Below are 12924 nucleotides of genomic sequence, written 5' to 3'. Positions count from 1 at the left end.
AAATCATTCCTGATCAGGATTGTATTCATTAGAGACCAAACGAAAGAAACCGGACTGAAACGGTAGGACTACCTGGACTCATAACAAATGCAAAAAAAAAAAAACATTGCAAAGTCTTTTCCATTGCGTGCCCTAATGAACATGACCCAGTCATTGCGATTGTATTAATTGCGATTTCATCAATGTATTTTCCCCCCTGCTGGTGTAATAACCTGCATAGGCTACAATTATGTTAACAAACCACCTTCTCTCCTCTCCTTCAGGGCCCATTGTAAAACAGCAGCAATCATACAAGTTATGACCCAATGATCTTTATTAAAAGAACGAAATGCTAGAAAAACAAAAACAATTAAATAGATGATCCTTAGAGTGTCTATTACAAAGCGTATAACCCAGGGCTCAGACTCCTCCTTTCTAGGAAACTTCTAAATGTAGGGACACAAGAGTCTAGTGTTGACCAGAGCCCTATGGGCCCGATCAAATGTAGTGCACTACATAGGGACTAAAGGTACCATTAGGGGATGAAATACCCTGTATAGCAGTTCCAGATCTGGGACTAGACTATTTGTATAGTATTTAGGGGCAATTTACCTACTCCCAAGTTTACGTACTCCCACTGTGGGGAATGCACTTGGGATGCAGACAATGCAATCTGATGTCTGGTAAGGGGCTATTTCTACCTCCAGTGACTTGGTTGTTATTCCAGAAGGAGGGAGTCAGGTGTCAGAGGGGATGGAGTCAGAGAGGATCATGGGAGATCCTAGCTGTAGTTCCTGCTGTAGCGATTCCAGGTCAGCCGGAGTCATGCGGTGCACCTCCAGCCAATCAGAGAGCAGGGAGGCCGAGAGGGGGCCTGAGTCATTGTAACTGATGGAGGAGAAAAGAGAGTAAGGGTTTGATAAACGTTCCCTTGCTGGTGCTAATTATCTTTTTGACTGACAGTACACCAACTCCAAATGTATGTATGGTATAACATTTGCATCTACAGTGGTTTCTGGGGTATTCTTGTTTAAACTGTGTTTAACATAAGCAAATGAATTATGTTTTCATAGCGCACTGATACACAAATGTGTTAGACTTGTTAGGGTACCTGTAAATACACAGTCAAATCTATACCCTTTTACACAATAGTGCCGACCTGAAACTGTACTATGCTGGCTGATCATTTATTTTCAGTCTTTCGCAGCACTGTTCCAGGAATGATGGTGTAGGTGTAAAGCTTGACTCACCTGTCTCTGAGGTCTGCGTGCTGGAGGTCAGTGAGGGACTGGTTGAAGAGGTCATCCAGGTCAAATCCCACTCCGTACCCTGCCCCACTGCCCTTAGGGGTGACAGAGAACACCGGAGGCAGCACATCTTCCACCTGAGAGAGGCAACGAGACATTAAAACCTGGCATCACCAACATCTATGTTGTTGATGTAAAGAATATTTGTTGGTCTGTGGTGTGTAATGAGGAGCAACCAGATGCTACACTTGACACTTATGAAATTGCTTATTCCAGTTTCTAATAAGCATGCACTGTAAAACTTAAATCCCTGTGGATTGATGAGGAATTGAAAACTTGTATGGTTGAAAGGGATGAGGCAAAAGGAATGGCAAATAGGTCTGGCTGCACAACCGATTGGCAAACGTACTGTAAATTGAGAAATCATGTGACTAAACTGAATAAAAAGAAGAAACTACACTATGAAACAAAGAATGATGGTAAAAATCTTCGGAGCTCCTTAAATTAAATTTGACAAAAAGGCAAAGGTTCCATCATTCAGTGAATCAGATGGCTCACCGATATTGCCAATAACTTTTTTTTTTTTAATTCCATTGGCAAGATTAGCAAACTTAGATATGACATGCCAGCAACAAACGCTGACACTAAACATCCAAGTATAACTGATAAAATTATGAAAGACAAGCGTCGTAATTTTGAATTCCGTAAAGTGAGTGTGGAAAAAGTGAAAAAATTGTCTATCAACAATGACAAGCCACCGGGGTCTGACAACTTGGATAGAAAATTACTGAGGATAATAGCTGACAATATTGCCACTCCTATTTGCCACATCTTCAATCTAAGCCTATTTGAAAGTGTGTGCCCTCAGGCCTGGAGGGAAGCAAAAGTAATTATGCTACCCAAGAATAGTAAAGCCCCCTTTACTGGCAAAAATAGCCGACCAATCAGCCTGTTACCAACCCTTAGTAAACCTTTGGAAAAATGTGTGTTTGACCAGATACAATGCTATTTTACTGTAAACAAATTGAGAAGACTTTCAGCACACTTATAGGGAAGGACATTCAACAAGCACGGCACTTACACAAATGACTGACAATTGGCTCAGAGCAATGTATGATAAAAAGATTGTAGGAGCTGTTTTGTTAGACTTCAGTGTAGCTTTTGACATTGTCCATCATAGTCTGCTGATGTAAAAACTTGTTTTATGGCTTTACACCCCCTGCTATATTGTGGATAAAGAGTTACTTGTCTAACAGAACACAGAGGGTGTTCTTTAATGGAAGCCTCTCCAACATAATCCAGGTAGAATCAGGAATTCCCCAGGGCAGCTGTCTAGGCCCCTTACTTTTTTCAATCTTTACTAATGACATGCCACTGGCCTTGAGTAAAGCCAGTGTGTCTATGTATGCGGATGACTCAACACTATACACATCAGCTACTACAGCGAGTGAAATCACTGCAACACTTAAGAGCTACAGTTAGTTTCAGAATGGGTGGCAAGGAATAAGTTAGTCCTAAATATTCCTAAAACTAAAAGCATTGTATTTGGAACAAAACACCCACTAAACCCTAAACCTCAACTAAATCTTGTAATAAATAATGTGGAAATTGAGCAAGTTGAGGTCACTAAACTGCTTGGAGTAACCCTGGATTGTAAACGGTCATGGTCAAACCATGTTGATACAACAGTAGCTAAGAAGTCTGTCCATAATAAAGCGCTACTCTGCCTTTTTAACAACACTATCAACAAGGCAGGTCCTACAGGCTAGTTGTCACACCTGGACTACTGTTTAGTTGTGTGGTAAGGTGCCACAAAGAGGTACCTCGGAAAAGTACAATTGGCTCAGAACAGGGCAGCATGGCTGGCCCCTTAAATGTACACAGAGCCAACAACATGGAAAATGATACTTTTCAACATCAAAATGATACTTTTAACTATGTTTTCTAGCTATACAGCGTTTACAATTCCATTGTTTACAAAGTGAGGTAAAAACAGTTTATAATTTGGGGTTTTGATAGGGTTTGACAATTTAACTCATAAGGCATTAAAAAGGTATATTCTTTGTATTGTTAATACCTTTAACCCATGCTAAGTCCCACCCAGTTGACTTTCAGTATTTTGCTATCACTATTTTGTCCCAAGTTCCGCCCTCTAGCTTAGTGGTTTAGTTAATCTACTTTTATAACCCCCCCCCCCCCCCCCCTAAACAAATGTTGGGCCCACCAGACAAAATATGGCCAATATTCTGATTAGAATAAAATATGAAAAATACATAACTACAATACTGCTAAGAAAATATATAACAGGGGGAGGGGGGGTCTAGGAGAGGGTGAGATTAGGAAGAAAGGAAGGTCAGAGACCCTCCACTCAGACCCACCTGTGACTTTGAGAGCTGCAGTGTGACCGTGTGGATGTCAGGGGCCACAGTGTGCCCCGGCTGTCCGGTGTCTGTGAACCCTAAGCTGGGCTGAGGAAGGGACGGGGCCCCTAAGGCCCCGCAGAGAGGGCTCTGCGTGTGGGACCCGGGCTTCTCTCTCAGAGCCGAGCACAGCTTCTCCATGGGCCCGGCCCCACTAGTGACTGAGTTAGGGTGAGAGTTGATGTTGTTCTGACCACCCCCTGTTCTCATGTTGCCATTGGTTTCGCTCGATGGTAGTGCTGGGGCTTTCGTCAAGAAAGTCCCCACGGGGTGCGGCTGAGGCTGAGGGAAGCTTGTCTGGCAGGCTTGGGGTGATCTGTTAAGGGGTAGCTGCTGTTGCTGGGAAGTCCCGGCCCCTACCTGCTGCCCGGCCCAATTCCCCAGACAGTTGAAGATCCTTGGCCCTTCATACTCACCCTGCGTCGGTTTTAGCGTGTTGTTTTTAGCTAAGCCACAGGAGGCTCCATCCACCATGTCCATCCCTCTACTCACAGCCACACGCCCCATCTCCTCTCCCTTTGTCTGGCCCAGAGAGAAAGGCAGTGAGCCCTGGGTATTTAGTGGCTGGAACATGCCTGACAGATTGGGCTCTATTTGGTGTACCGTCTGTTTGTGAGTCTGAATCTCCCCTGCTTCCTTATCCGATTTCGTGTGGTTTACAGCCATTGCCGCCTGGGTGTTTTCGCTCGATTTCCCACTGAGGTGGGAACTTACTTTGCAGCCCTTAGTTTTGGCTGCGTCGACATCGGGGTTCTGTGATTTGTCTGCACGGCTGTCCATCATCCTCTTCCAGCGTTCCAATAGGCTCTTGTCATTGTCGCTCAGGAGAACCCCACCCAATGAGTCCCCTTCTCTTCGCTCCTTCTCTTTCATCTTCCTCTCCCGCTCCTTAGCTCGCTCCTGCCTCCTCCGCCTCTTCTCCTCCCTTTCTCTTTGGCGCTCCTGGGCAGTGACGGGCCGCCGTAGCTCCGGAAGAGAGAGGGAGGAAGTTAGGGAGCATGTCAGACCTGCTCCACCTGTATCCATGCTCAGCGCTGTTGGACCTCCATCTGAAGAGAGAACACAAGAAATGTTCTCGTTAAAGGGTAGTGCAGACAATATATATATTTGTTTCCTTACATTGAAAGTAGTCAATGGACAAGGAGAGACTAATATAAAAGTCAATGTTCACCAGTTTCCATGTTTAAAATGCCCATACTGAACTATTCCTTTAAAATGTAACACAGTAAGACGCAAGCACGTCAGCCCTTTTTAAGAGGAGAGGAGACTTGGAAGTGTAGACTTGTACGATTTACCTCTGGCTTTGTTTCTGAGAGCCGACTTCCGCAAGGCCTCCTTGAGCGCTGCTTTGGTGTCCTCCGAAATGGCTCCATCTTTCCTGGTCCCTTCCCCTGCCCCCGCTGTTCCCCTCGCCCCCTTGGACAATGACTGAGTGAGGGACTGCGAAAGCGACTGAGCTTGGGCCTGGGAAAGCATGAGAGAAGGCACAGAGTTGGGCAGAGGGGCCATGGTGTTGTGTGCTAAAGTGGAGGACACGGAAGACGCAGTCTGACCCTGAGACATTGGCTGACTCTGGGTGACTTGGGTCAGAGGTCCCCCCTGGCTGGTGGGTACTAGCTCCTCCACCTTCGAGCTTTCCCTCAGAGCTTCAGATGGTGAGGTGCCCTGGGAAGAGACTGGCGTGATCAGGTCTATGATCTCAGGCTGCCCGCTGTCCGAGTTGGCGCTGGGCATGTCCACGTCCTGGCAACTCTCTGTCTGGGTCAGGGGAGGCAACGTGTGGGTCAGACGTTGGGATGGGGTCACCTCTAAAAGGGACGGGGCTTGTTTACTAAAGGACGGCAGCTGATTGGCAAAAGTTTGGCTCCCTCCTGTCGTTATATGATGCTGATTGGCTTGACTCTTTGACACTGGTTGCGGCTGCATCGGCGATACCGGTGTCGGTCGTGACATGGAAGCCAATGAGTTATTGGTCAGGTTGACGGTGGAGGTTTGAGCAGACCGTTGGTCACCACCACCACCCTGCCTCTGTAAGGGCCTGAATTGGATCCTCTGCCGGTTGTTCTGCTTCCGCCGGTGGAAGTCCTGGATCTCCACCAGGATGGCCTCTTTGATCTGCTCCCGGCTCATGGGCGCCTTGTCGAACTCAAAGTCGAAGGCGGGCACGCAGATGGGCTCATCGTCCTGGTCGTGGTACTTGGACAGGTAGGGGTGCTCCAGTGCCTGGCTCACATCAATCCGCTCGCGAGGATCGAAGCGCAGCATGGTGGCCAGCAGGTCCAGGGCAGCAGGCTCGGCCTGCGGGTACAACTTGGCCAAGGGCACAGGTGCGTGCGACGGCAGGCTCCGCACATACGAGCGCACCCGATCGGCCCCGATGGCCCCGATCACGCCCTCTGGTGGTGTGCCCAACACAGACAGGATAAGCTGCAGCTGGTGGACATAGTGCTTCCCGGGAAACAGCTGCTTGCGGCCCAGCATCTCGGCAAAGATGCAGCCCACGGACCACAGGTCGATGGCCAGGCTGTAGTGGTGCAGCGAGAGCATTAGTTCAGGGGCGCGGTACCAGCGCGTGGCCACGTACTCGGTCATGAAGGAGTGGGACTCCTCGGGATGTGAGCTAAGGCCCCGGGCCATGCCAAAGTCACCGATCTTCAGCTCGCAGTTCTCGTTGACCAGCAGGTTGGAGGGCTTGAGGTCACGGTGGATGACATTGGCTGAGTGCACGTACTTGAGACCGCGGAGGAGCTGGTACAGGAAGTAGCGTGTGTGCTCTGGAGTCAGCGGCTGCCGGGAGTGGATGATCTGGTGGAGATCACTCTCCATCAGGTCCAGAACCACATATCTGGAAGAGGAGAGACGAGGACAAAACAGAAAAGATGGAGAAATTTGTTGTATCTAGTCATTTGTAAGTTATGTTTTTTTCCCTCGACTTTACAACAACAAAAAAGTACTTTCAAATAAGGAGCATCCAGAAATCTAATTAGGAATAAGAGTTACTTACACAGACTTGAAGTGAGGGAGGCTAGGCTGGAGGATGTCTTTGATGGCGATAATGTTGTCATGTTTGAAATGCTTGAGAATCTTCAGCTCTCGTAATGTACGCTTAGCGTTTTGCACCACCTCAAAAGCATTGGGAATCTTCTTAATTGCCACTTGTTGACCTGTAGATAAGTTACCCAGATGAAAAAAATATACTGAACAAAAATAAAACGCAACAATTTCAAAGATTTTGTTACTGAGAAGGAAATTAGTCAATTTAAATAAATTCATTAGGCCCTAATCTATGGATTTCACATGACTGGGCAGGGGCACAGCCATGGGGGGGGCCTGAGAGGGCATAGACCCACCCACTTGGAGCAAGGTCCACCCACTGCGTAGCCAGGCACAGCCAATCAGAATGAGTTTTTCCCCACAAAATGACTTCAGACAGCATTGTGATGTAGGAATGGTCATTTTCTTGTCCCTAAAAACATAAATCAATAGGGGAGCTTTTCAAGCTGGGCACTGGGAGCGCTGCCTGGGGAAAGGACAGCAGGCTACACCCGTCATCTGCTAACTTGTTTTCATGACAGGACAACTCGCTGCAGTAGTAGGCCTACATACTATTTTATAAAGATTTTGCAAAATATCTTAAATAAACACATCCTCTGTAGGGTAATGCAAAGACAACGTATCAAATAAATTGCTGGGAAAAGTTTGGGAGGAGAGAGAGAGCGAGCGATGGTGTGATCACATTGGATGGTGATGTTCAATTGATACATTGTTGCACAGGACAGGCAGAGAGATAAGCACAGTGAACAATAAGATCCAAATGAGTTCACAACCATTCGAAAAATCACTTGGCATGCAACGATTAACTTTGACATGCTGATGTGCCGGCTAAACAGTGTTGTTACATTTAAATACACGTTTCTATAGTATTCTTCATTACATGTACATTTTAGTATTATTTGCATTTGCCACTATGACAATAAACTCACCATGAAGGCACTGAATGATCTGTAAACACATTATACAGCGAGCAGTAGAATGTGTTAAATGCTGTGATCATTTAGTTGATTGACAGGTGTATAACAATAAACACTCAACTATGTTTGCCATCGATTCATAGTTAATTGTTAGAATTATCGTACACAGGCCCTTAAAGGGACATTTACATTTTTAAACTTCATCTCCAGCACCACTTCAACATCAACATGTGAAAATGGCAAGTTTCTATGTTTTGTAGTAAAAATAATCGTGGAAGATAAGTGTTTCAGATGACATCATCCACGACATAATTATATATATATATATATACAATTTTTTTTTACTTTTATTAAACAAGGCAAGTCAGTTGAGAACAAATTATTATTTACAATGACGGCCTACACCATCCAAACCCGGACGATGCTGGGCCAATTGTGCGCTGCCCTATGGGACTCCTAATCACAGCCGGTTGTGATACAGCCTGGAATCAAACCAGGGTGTTTGTAGTGACGCCTCAAGCACTGAGATGCAGTGCCTTAGACCGCTGCGCCACTGGGGAGCCCATTATTGGTGTGGAGAATCGATACAGTTACATATTGGGATATTATTTTTCACGATATATCATATCGTTTTGACAAAATCGCAATATTATTTTTTAGCTAGTTTGCTGTACCTGCACCAAAACTACACTATTTTCCTTCATAGCTTGTTCTACTTATTTATAAGAGGGAGTCAATTTGTATTCATGAATTTTATTTCCATGACCGGTCAAAACTCATCTTATGGCTCTCTCTTGTCCCTCTGCAGCAGACATATGGTGTGTTACATTTGGAACATCGAATCGCAATAAAATCACAGTATCAAATCACAACACAAATGCAAATGCATAGTGATAATATCAATAAGTATCATGATAATATCGTATCATGAGCTTTCTGGCAATTCCCAACCCTAATAGAAACATGCTGTTTTCACCTATGTTGGTGTGGTGATGGAGATTATGAATATGAAGTACAAACATTTTGAAATGTCCCCTTAATTGATTATTTTAGATGGGTAATTTCAATCAAGAAACATGTTTTTTTTTTTGTTTTTTTTTTTAAATGTATTGGGCTGGCAATATTTTAAGGTAGGCCTATAGGAAAAGTGGATGGGCCCAGGCCCCTAGGCCCAAGAACCCACAAGCCAATGGGAGAAGAGGATCCAAGGTTCTCCCTCCATTGGACCTGCTCCTACAACGAGTTTGCGAGGATTTGATACAACAGGGATGGAGCAAGCAAGGATATGACAACTAGTATTGTTTTCAGTCACAACCCAAAACTTCAAAGCAGCCTCTCACCATTGTCCCGCCTCCTGGCGGAGGACACGACGCCATAGGCCCCTGTGCCGATGGTCTCTATGATGTCATACTCCTCGCCAACCTCAAAATTCACATCCAGGGAGTGGGCTTTGAGCAAAGCCAAGTTCTTGGCTGCTGTGCTGGTGTCTGCCGTACTGCCTGTTTCGTTGCTTGGTTCCACGTGCAACCTCCCTACTTCATCATGATGGTTCTTGTGGTTGTTGTCCCTGCCATTGTTGATGACCATTGAACTCTGTGTTGCCATAGCCCCAGATTCAGCAGTTTCGCCTTTTCCCCCCTCCTTGGATGACATGATCCTAGAGGGAAGAGAAGAGGAAACGGAAGGGACATGATTAACCAGTCAGAAGCTACATCTATTTTTGAATCAGGCTGTGCAGCTGAGCTCCAACTCATTTCTTTACATTGAAAGCAGTTGATTCAAAGCTCATTTCATTTGATTAAAATCTCATTCCTCCGGCAGGTAGGCATATCAGTGTCCAGATATAGTGCCTTAGCAAAGGGATCTGAATACTTTACTTTTTCCACTTTGTTACATTACAGCCTTATTCTAAAATTGATCACCCCCCCCCCACCACAATTTACACACAATACCCCATAATGACAAAGCAAAAACATTTTTATTTTTTTTATGTTTGCACTTAATTATTTTTTTTAAACAATGTAAATATCACATTTACATAAGTATTCAGATCCTGTACTCAGTACTTTGTTGAAACATCTCTGACAGTGATTACAGACTTGAGTATTCTTGGGTATGATGCTACAAGCTTGACACACCTATATTTGTGGAGTTTCTCTCATTCTTCTCTGCAGATCCTTTCAAGCTCTGTCAGGTTGGATGGGGAGCGTTGCAGCACAGCTATTTTCAGGTATCTCCAGAGATGTTTGATCGGGTACAAGTCCAGGCCACTCAAGGACATTCAGAGACTTGTCCCAAAGCCACTCCTGCGTTGTCTTGGCTGTGTGCTTAGGGTCGTTGTCCTGTTGGAAGGTGAACCTTTGCCCCAGTCTGAGGTCCTGAGCACTCTGGAGCAGGTTTTCATCAAAGATCTCTCTGTACTTTGCTCGGTTCATCTTTGCCTTGATCCTGACTGGTCTCCCAGTCCCTGCCGCTGAAAATCATCCCCACAGCATGATGCTGCCATTACCATGCTTTACCGTAGGGATGGTGACAGGTTTACTCCATACGTCTTGGTTTCATCAGACCAGAAACCATGTTTCTTATGGTCTGAGAGTCTTTAGGTGCATTTCCAAATCATGTCCAATCAATTGAATTTACCACAGGTGTACTCCAACCAAGTTGTAGAAACATCTCAAGGATCATCAACTGAAACAGGATGCACCTGAGCTCAATTTCGAGTCGCATAGCAAAGGGTCTGAATACTTATTTAAATAAGGTATTTCTGTTTTAGATTTGTAATAAATTTGCAAAAAGTATGTTTTTGCTTTGTCATTATGGGGTATTGTGTGTAGATTGCTGAGAAAATATAAATATTTAATCCATTTTAGAATAAGGTTTTAACTTAACAAAATGGGGAAAAAGTCAAGGGGTCTGAATACTTTCCAAAAGCACTTTTTCCTCATTGAGGAAACCAGTGGTCGTTAGAAAATTGAAATTGAAATCTCAATGCCATACAACTGCAATGACTGCAACATGGGTTGGAGGTTAAATAAAATATAACGTTTCTTTAAGCTATGTCTATATAATACCTGTGCAAGGAAAAGGCCTTGACTATCCTAATCAATAGCCCTATTCATAGGAGGTTGGTGGCACCTTAATTGGGGAGGACGGGCTCGTGGTAATGGCTGGAGTGGAATGATATCAAACACAAACACATGGTTTCCATGTGTCTGATGCCATTCCATTCGCTCTGTTCCCGGCCATTATTATGAGCCGTTCTCCTCTCAGCAGCCTCCTGTGGTATGGCATAGCCTAAAGCACATATTGAAAACTGCCGCATGAAAAAGAATAAGGCCTATGTTATATGAAATATTCGCAATATCTCTAACATTTGAAATTGCATAATCATATCAAAATAAGCAGATCTTTATTATGTTATAGATGAATCATTGGCTGATTAGTCAAATATCACACAATCAGCTCTGAGATATTATAGCCTAGTGGATTGCATTTTGGGGTAATCCAATAAATCATCTCATCACGAGATCAGCTGTTACAATAGGACTCTGATACCCACGTAATCCTTTTTATGCACGGACAATGAGGAACAGTGTACTCTCTTGCATGGGCGTATCGGTATTAGCCTACCTGCGTCTTCAGAAAAGAAAGCTAGCCCCACAACAATGGCCAACAAAACGACTGCTTCCATGAGTTGAGCTGAAGCCTTTATCAAATATGCCTGCCAAATGCCAATCCTGTTTTTAATGTTCACCTGAAAATAAACTACAATAGCAGTACGCTACATTGCATGGCAATTTGTTGTTATCGCGACTGTAAATACACTTCCTTGTAATCTTCCGTTTTCTTCTTCTTCTTTGGGATTTGGTTGGCGGATCGCATCCAAGTTTTAGGTGCGTAGACCGCCACCTACTGTACTGGAGTGTGAGGCCAGCCATGTTGTGCGGTCCAAACACCAAAAAAAAACACCCTATCCCCTCAGCCGTCAAATTAAGTGGACACTTCTGATGACGTATCATGACGTCTGACGAGTTTACACTTGCAGGGCGAGGGAGGAAGGAATGATTTTTAATTGGACCACCTGGGCGGGAAATTCGTCACTCGTTCATCCTGCGCAAATATGAGTGTATGTCTACTTATATTAAATATATCATTATTAATATACGCCTACTATATGATAACTAGCAAATTAATTAGCTAACTAATGTTAGCCTGCCTAGCTGGAACTTCTGAAGGAAAATGTTTTATTTCTACAATTTCCAAAAGATACCCAAACAAAAACATATTTACTTTTTACGAGACGCATTTATGCAGTCATGTACGTTAGTAGCACAATTTCTAACTTAATTGCATTCATTTTCACTTACACTTGTATGCTGACTTCTCTATAGATGTTGTTTTTAAGTTTTCACTGACTTTTCTTAGCGGATGAACAATCGCCACGAATTGAATTATGGGGAGTTTCAGGTCCCGGAGTGAACATAATTGTACACTCGCAAAGCCGACTAAAAACGAGGGCTGAGGGGCTTATGTTGTAAACTTCCCTTACTTGGCTAATCATTTGGATCACCCTCCAAGATGGCGACAGGGATTCCCCCAAGGGCATAAGGCGAGGGTAAGTAGACGAGGGTGTGTCTTTTAAGTGTTTGGACCGCAGCCATGGCCTACATACATAAAAGTATCTTCATTAGTCCTGTTCCTCTAAGAAAGTGAAATGTAGCCCTAGACACAACCACATAAACTCATTAAAAACTCACTACCCCATTCCAGTACTTTGACTCTATCTGCTCCTGCACCATGCCAATGGCCTGGGAGGGCGGGACACCATCACTCAACACCTCCTGTAAACTCTTCTGAAAACAAATCTTGTTTATCCAAATACATCTCTGCAGCTGCCACCACAACATCTATTTTCTGTGATTTACATTCCATTTCTGAGGTGCAGTTGATAACCATTGTTATGAACGCTAAGAAGATAAACTTATTGAAGCATAAATCACTCGTTGGCCTATCCCTCTGTGCAAGCACAAATCTACTACTCACTGGAATCCTCTCAGGATCGCTCACCCTTTACCCATACTACTCTACTCTCTTCACTGCCTCAGCATACGACACCCTCTGCACTACTCTGATTCTTGCCAGTTCAACCTGCCTCTCTCGCACCGAACACTTCCGATCCCTAGCAACATGGGCACCCCTACAGTTAACACACACAACTTTATCCACTGAAACCACACAATCCTCTGTCTCATGCCCTCCTGCACACTTCCCACATCTTGGAATCTCCTTCCTACACACTGCTGCAAC

The 12924-nt window shown here is 44.5% G+C and overlaps 1 protein-coding gene across 2 annotated transcripts; it reads right to left on the bottom strand.

Annotated features, from left to right (window-relative positions):
• Positions 1-291: 291 nt before the first annotated feature.
• mapk7 (mitogen-activated protein kinase 7) lies at positions 292-11484 on the bottom strand. 2 transcript variants are annotated; one of them, XM_014174339.3, is made up of 7 exons: positions 11248-11484; positions 8958-9274; positions 6651-6810; positions 4942-6491; positions 3605-4695; positions 1230-1363; positions 292-867 (listed from the first exon to the last, which is right to left on the bottom strand). In XM_014174339.3, the coding sequence occupies exons 2-7, from the start codon at positions 9268-9270 to the stop codon at positions 717-719; spliced, it is 3399 nt and encodes a 1132-aa protein (XP_014029814.1). In that variant the 5' UTR covers positions 9271-9274; positions 11248-11484; the 3' UTR covers positions 292-716. The 2 variants fall into 2 exon arrangements, with proteins under 2 accessions (XP_014029814.1, XP_014029815.1); XM_014174340.3 differs by lacking the exon at positions 11248-11484 and adding an exon at positions 9756-11236.
• Positions 11485-12924: the final 1440 nt, after the last annotated feature.

This window comes from Salmo salar, chromosome 25 (assembly GCF_965601325.2).
Source record: "Salmo salar chromosome 25, fSalSal1, whole genome shotgun sequence".
NCBI classification, from domain to species: Eukaryota; Metazoa; Chordata; class Actinopteri; order Salmoniformes; family Salmonidae; genus Salmo; species Salmo salar.
Note: the sequence above shows the minus strand (reverse complement) of the source record. Positions and strands in the feature narration are given on the sequence as shown.

What these genes read in the sequence shown, in the direction of transcription:
- mapk7 (XM_014174339.3), bottom strand. Translation starts at nt 9,270, where the DNA reads ATGTCATCCAAGGAGGGGGGAAAAGGCGAAACTGCTGAATCTGGGGCT. An exon ending in CGCCAGGAGGCGGGACAATG is followed by an intron (nt 6,811 to 8,957) that starts GTGAGAGGCTGC and finishes ACTTATCTACAG; the next exon opens with GTCAACAAGTGGCAATTAAG. An exon ending in TCTCAGAAACAAAGCCAGAG is followed by an intron (nt 4,696 to 4,941) that starts GTAAATCGTACA and finishes TTCTCTCTTCAG; the next exon opens with ATGGAGGTCCAACAGCGCTG.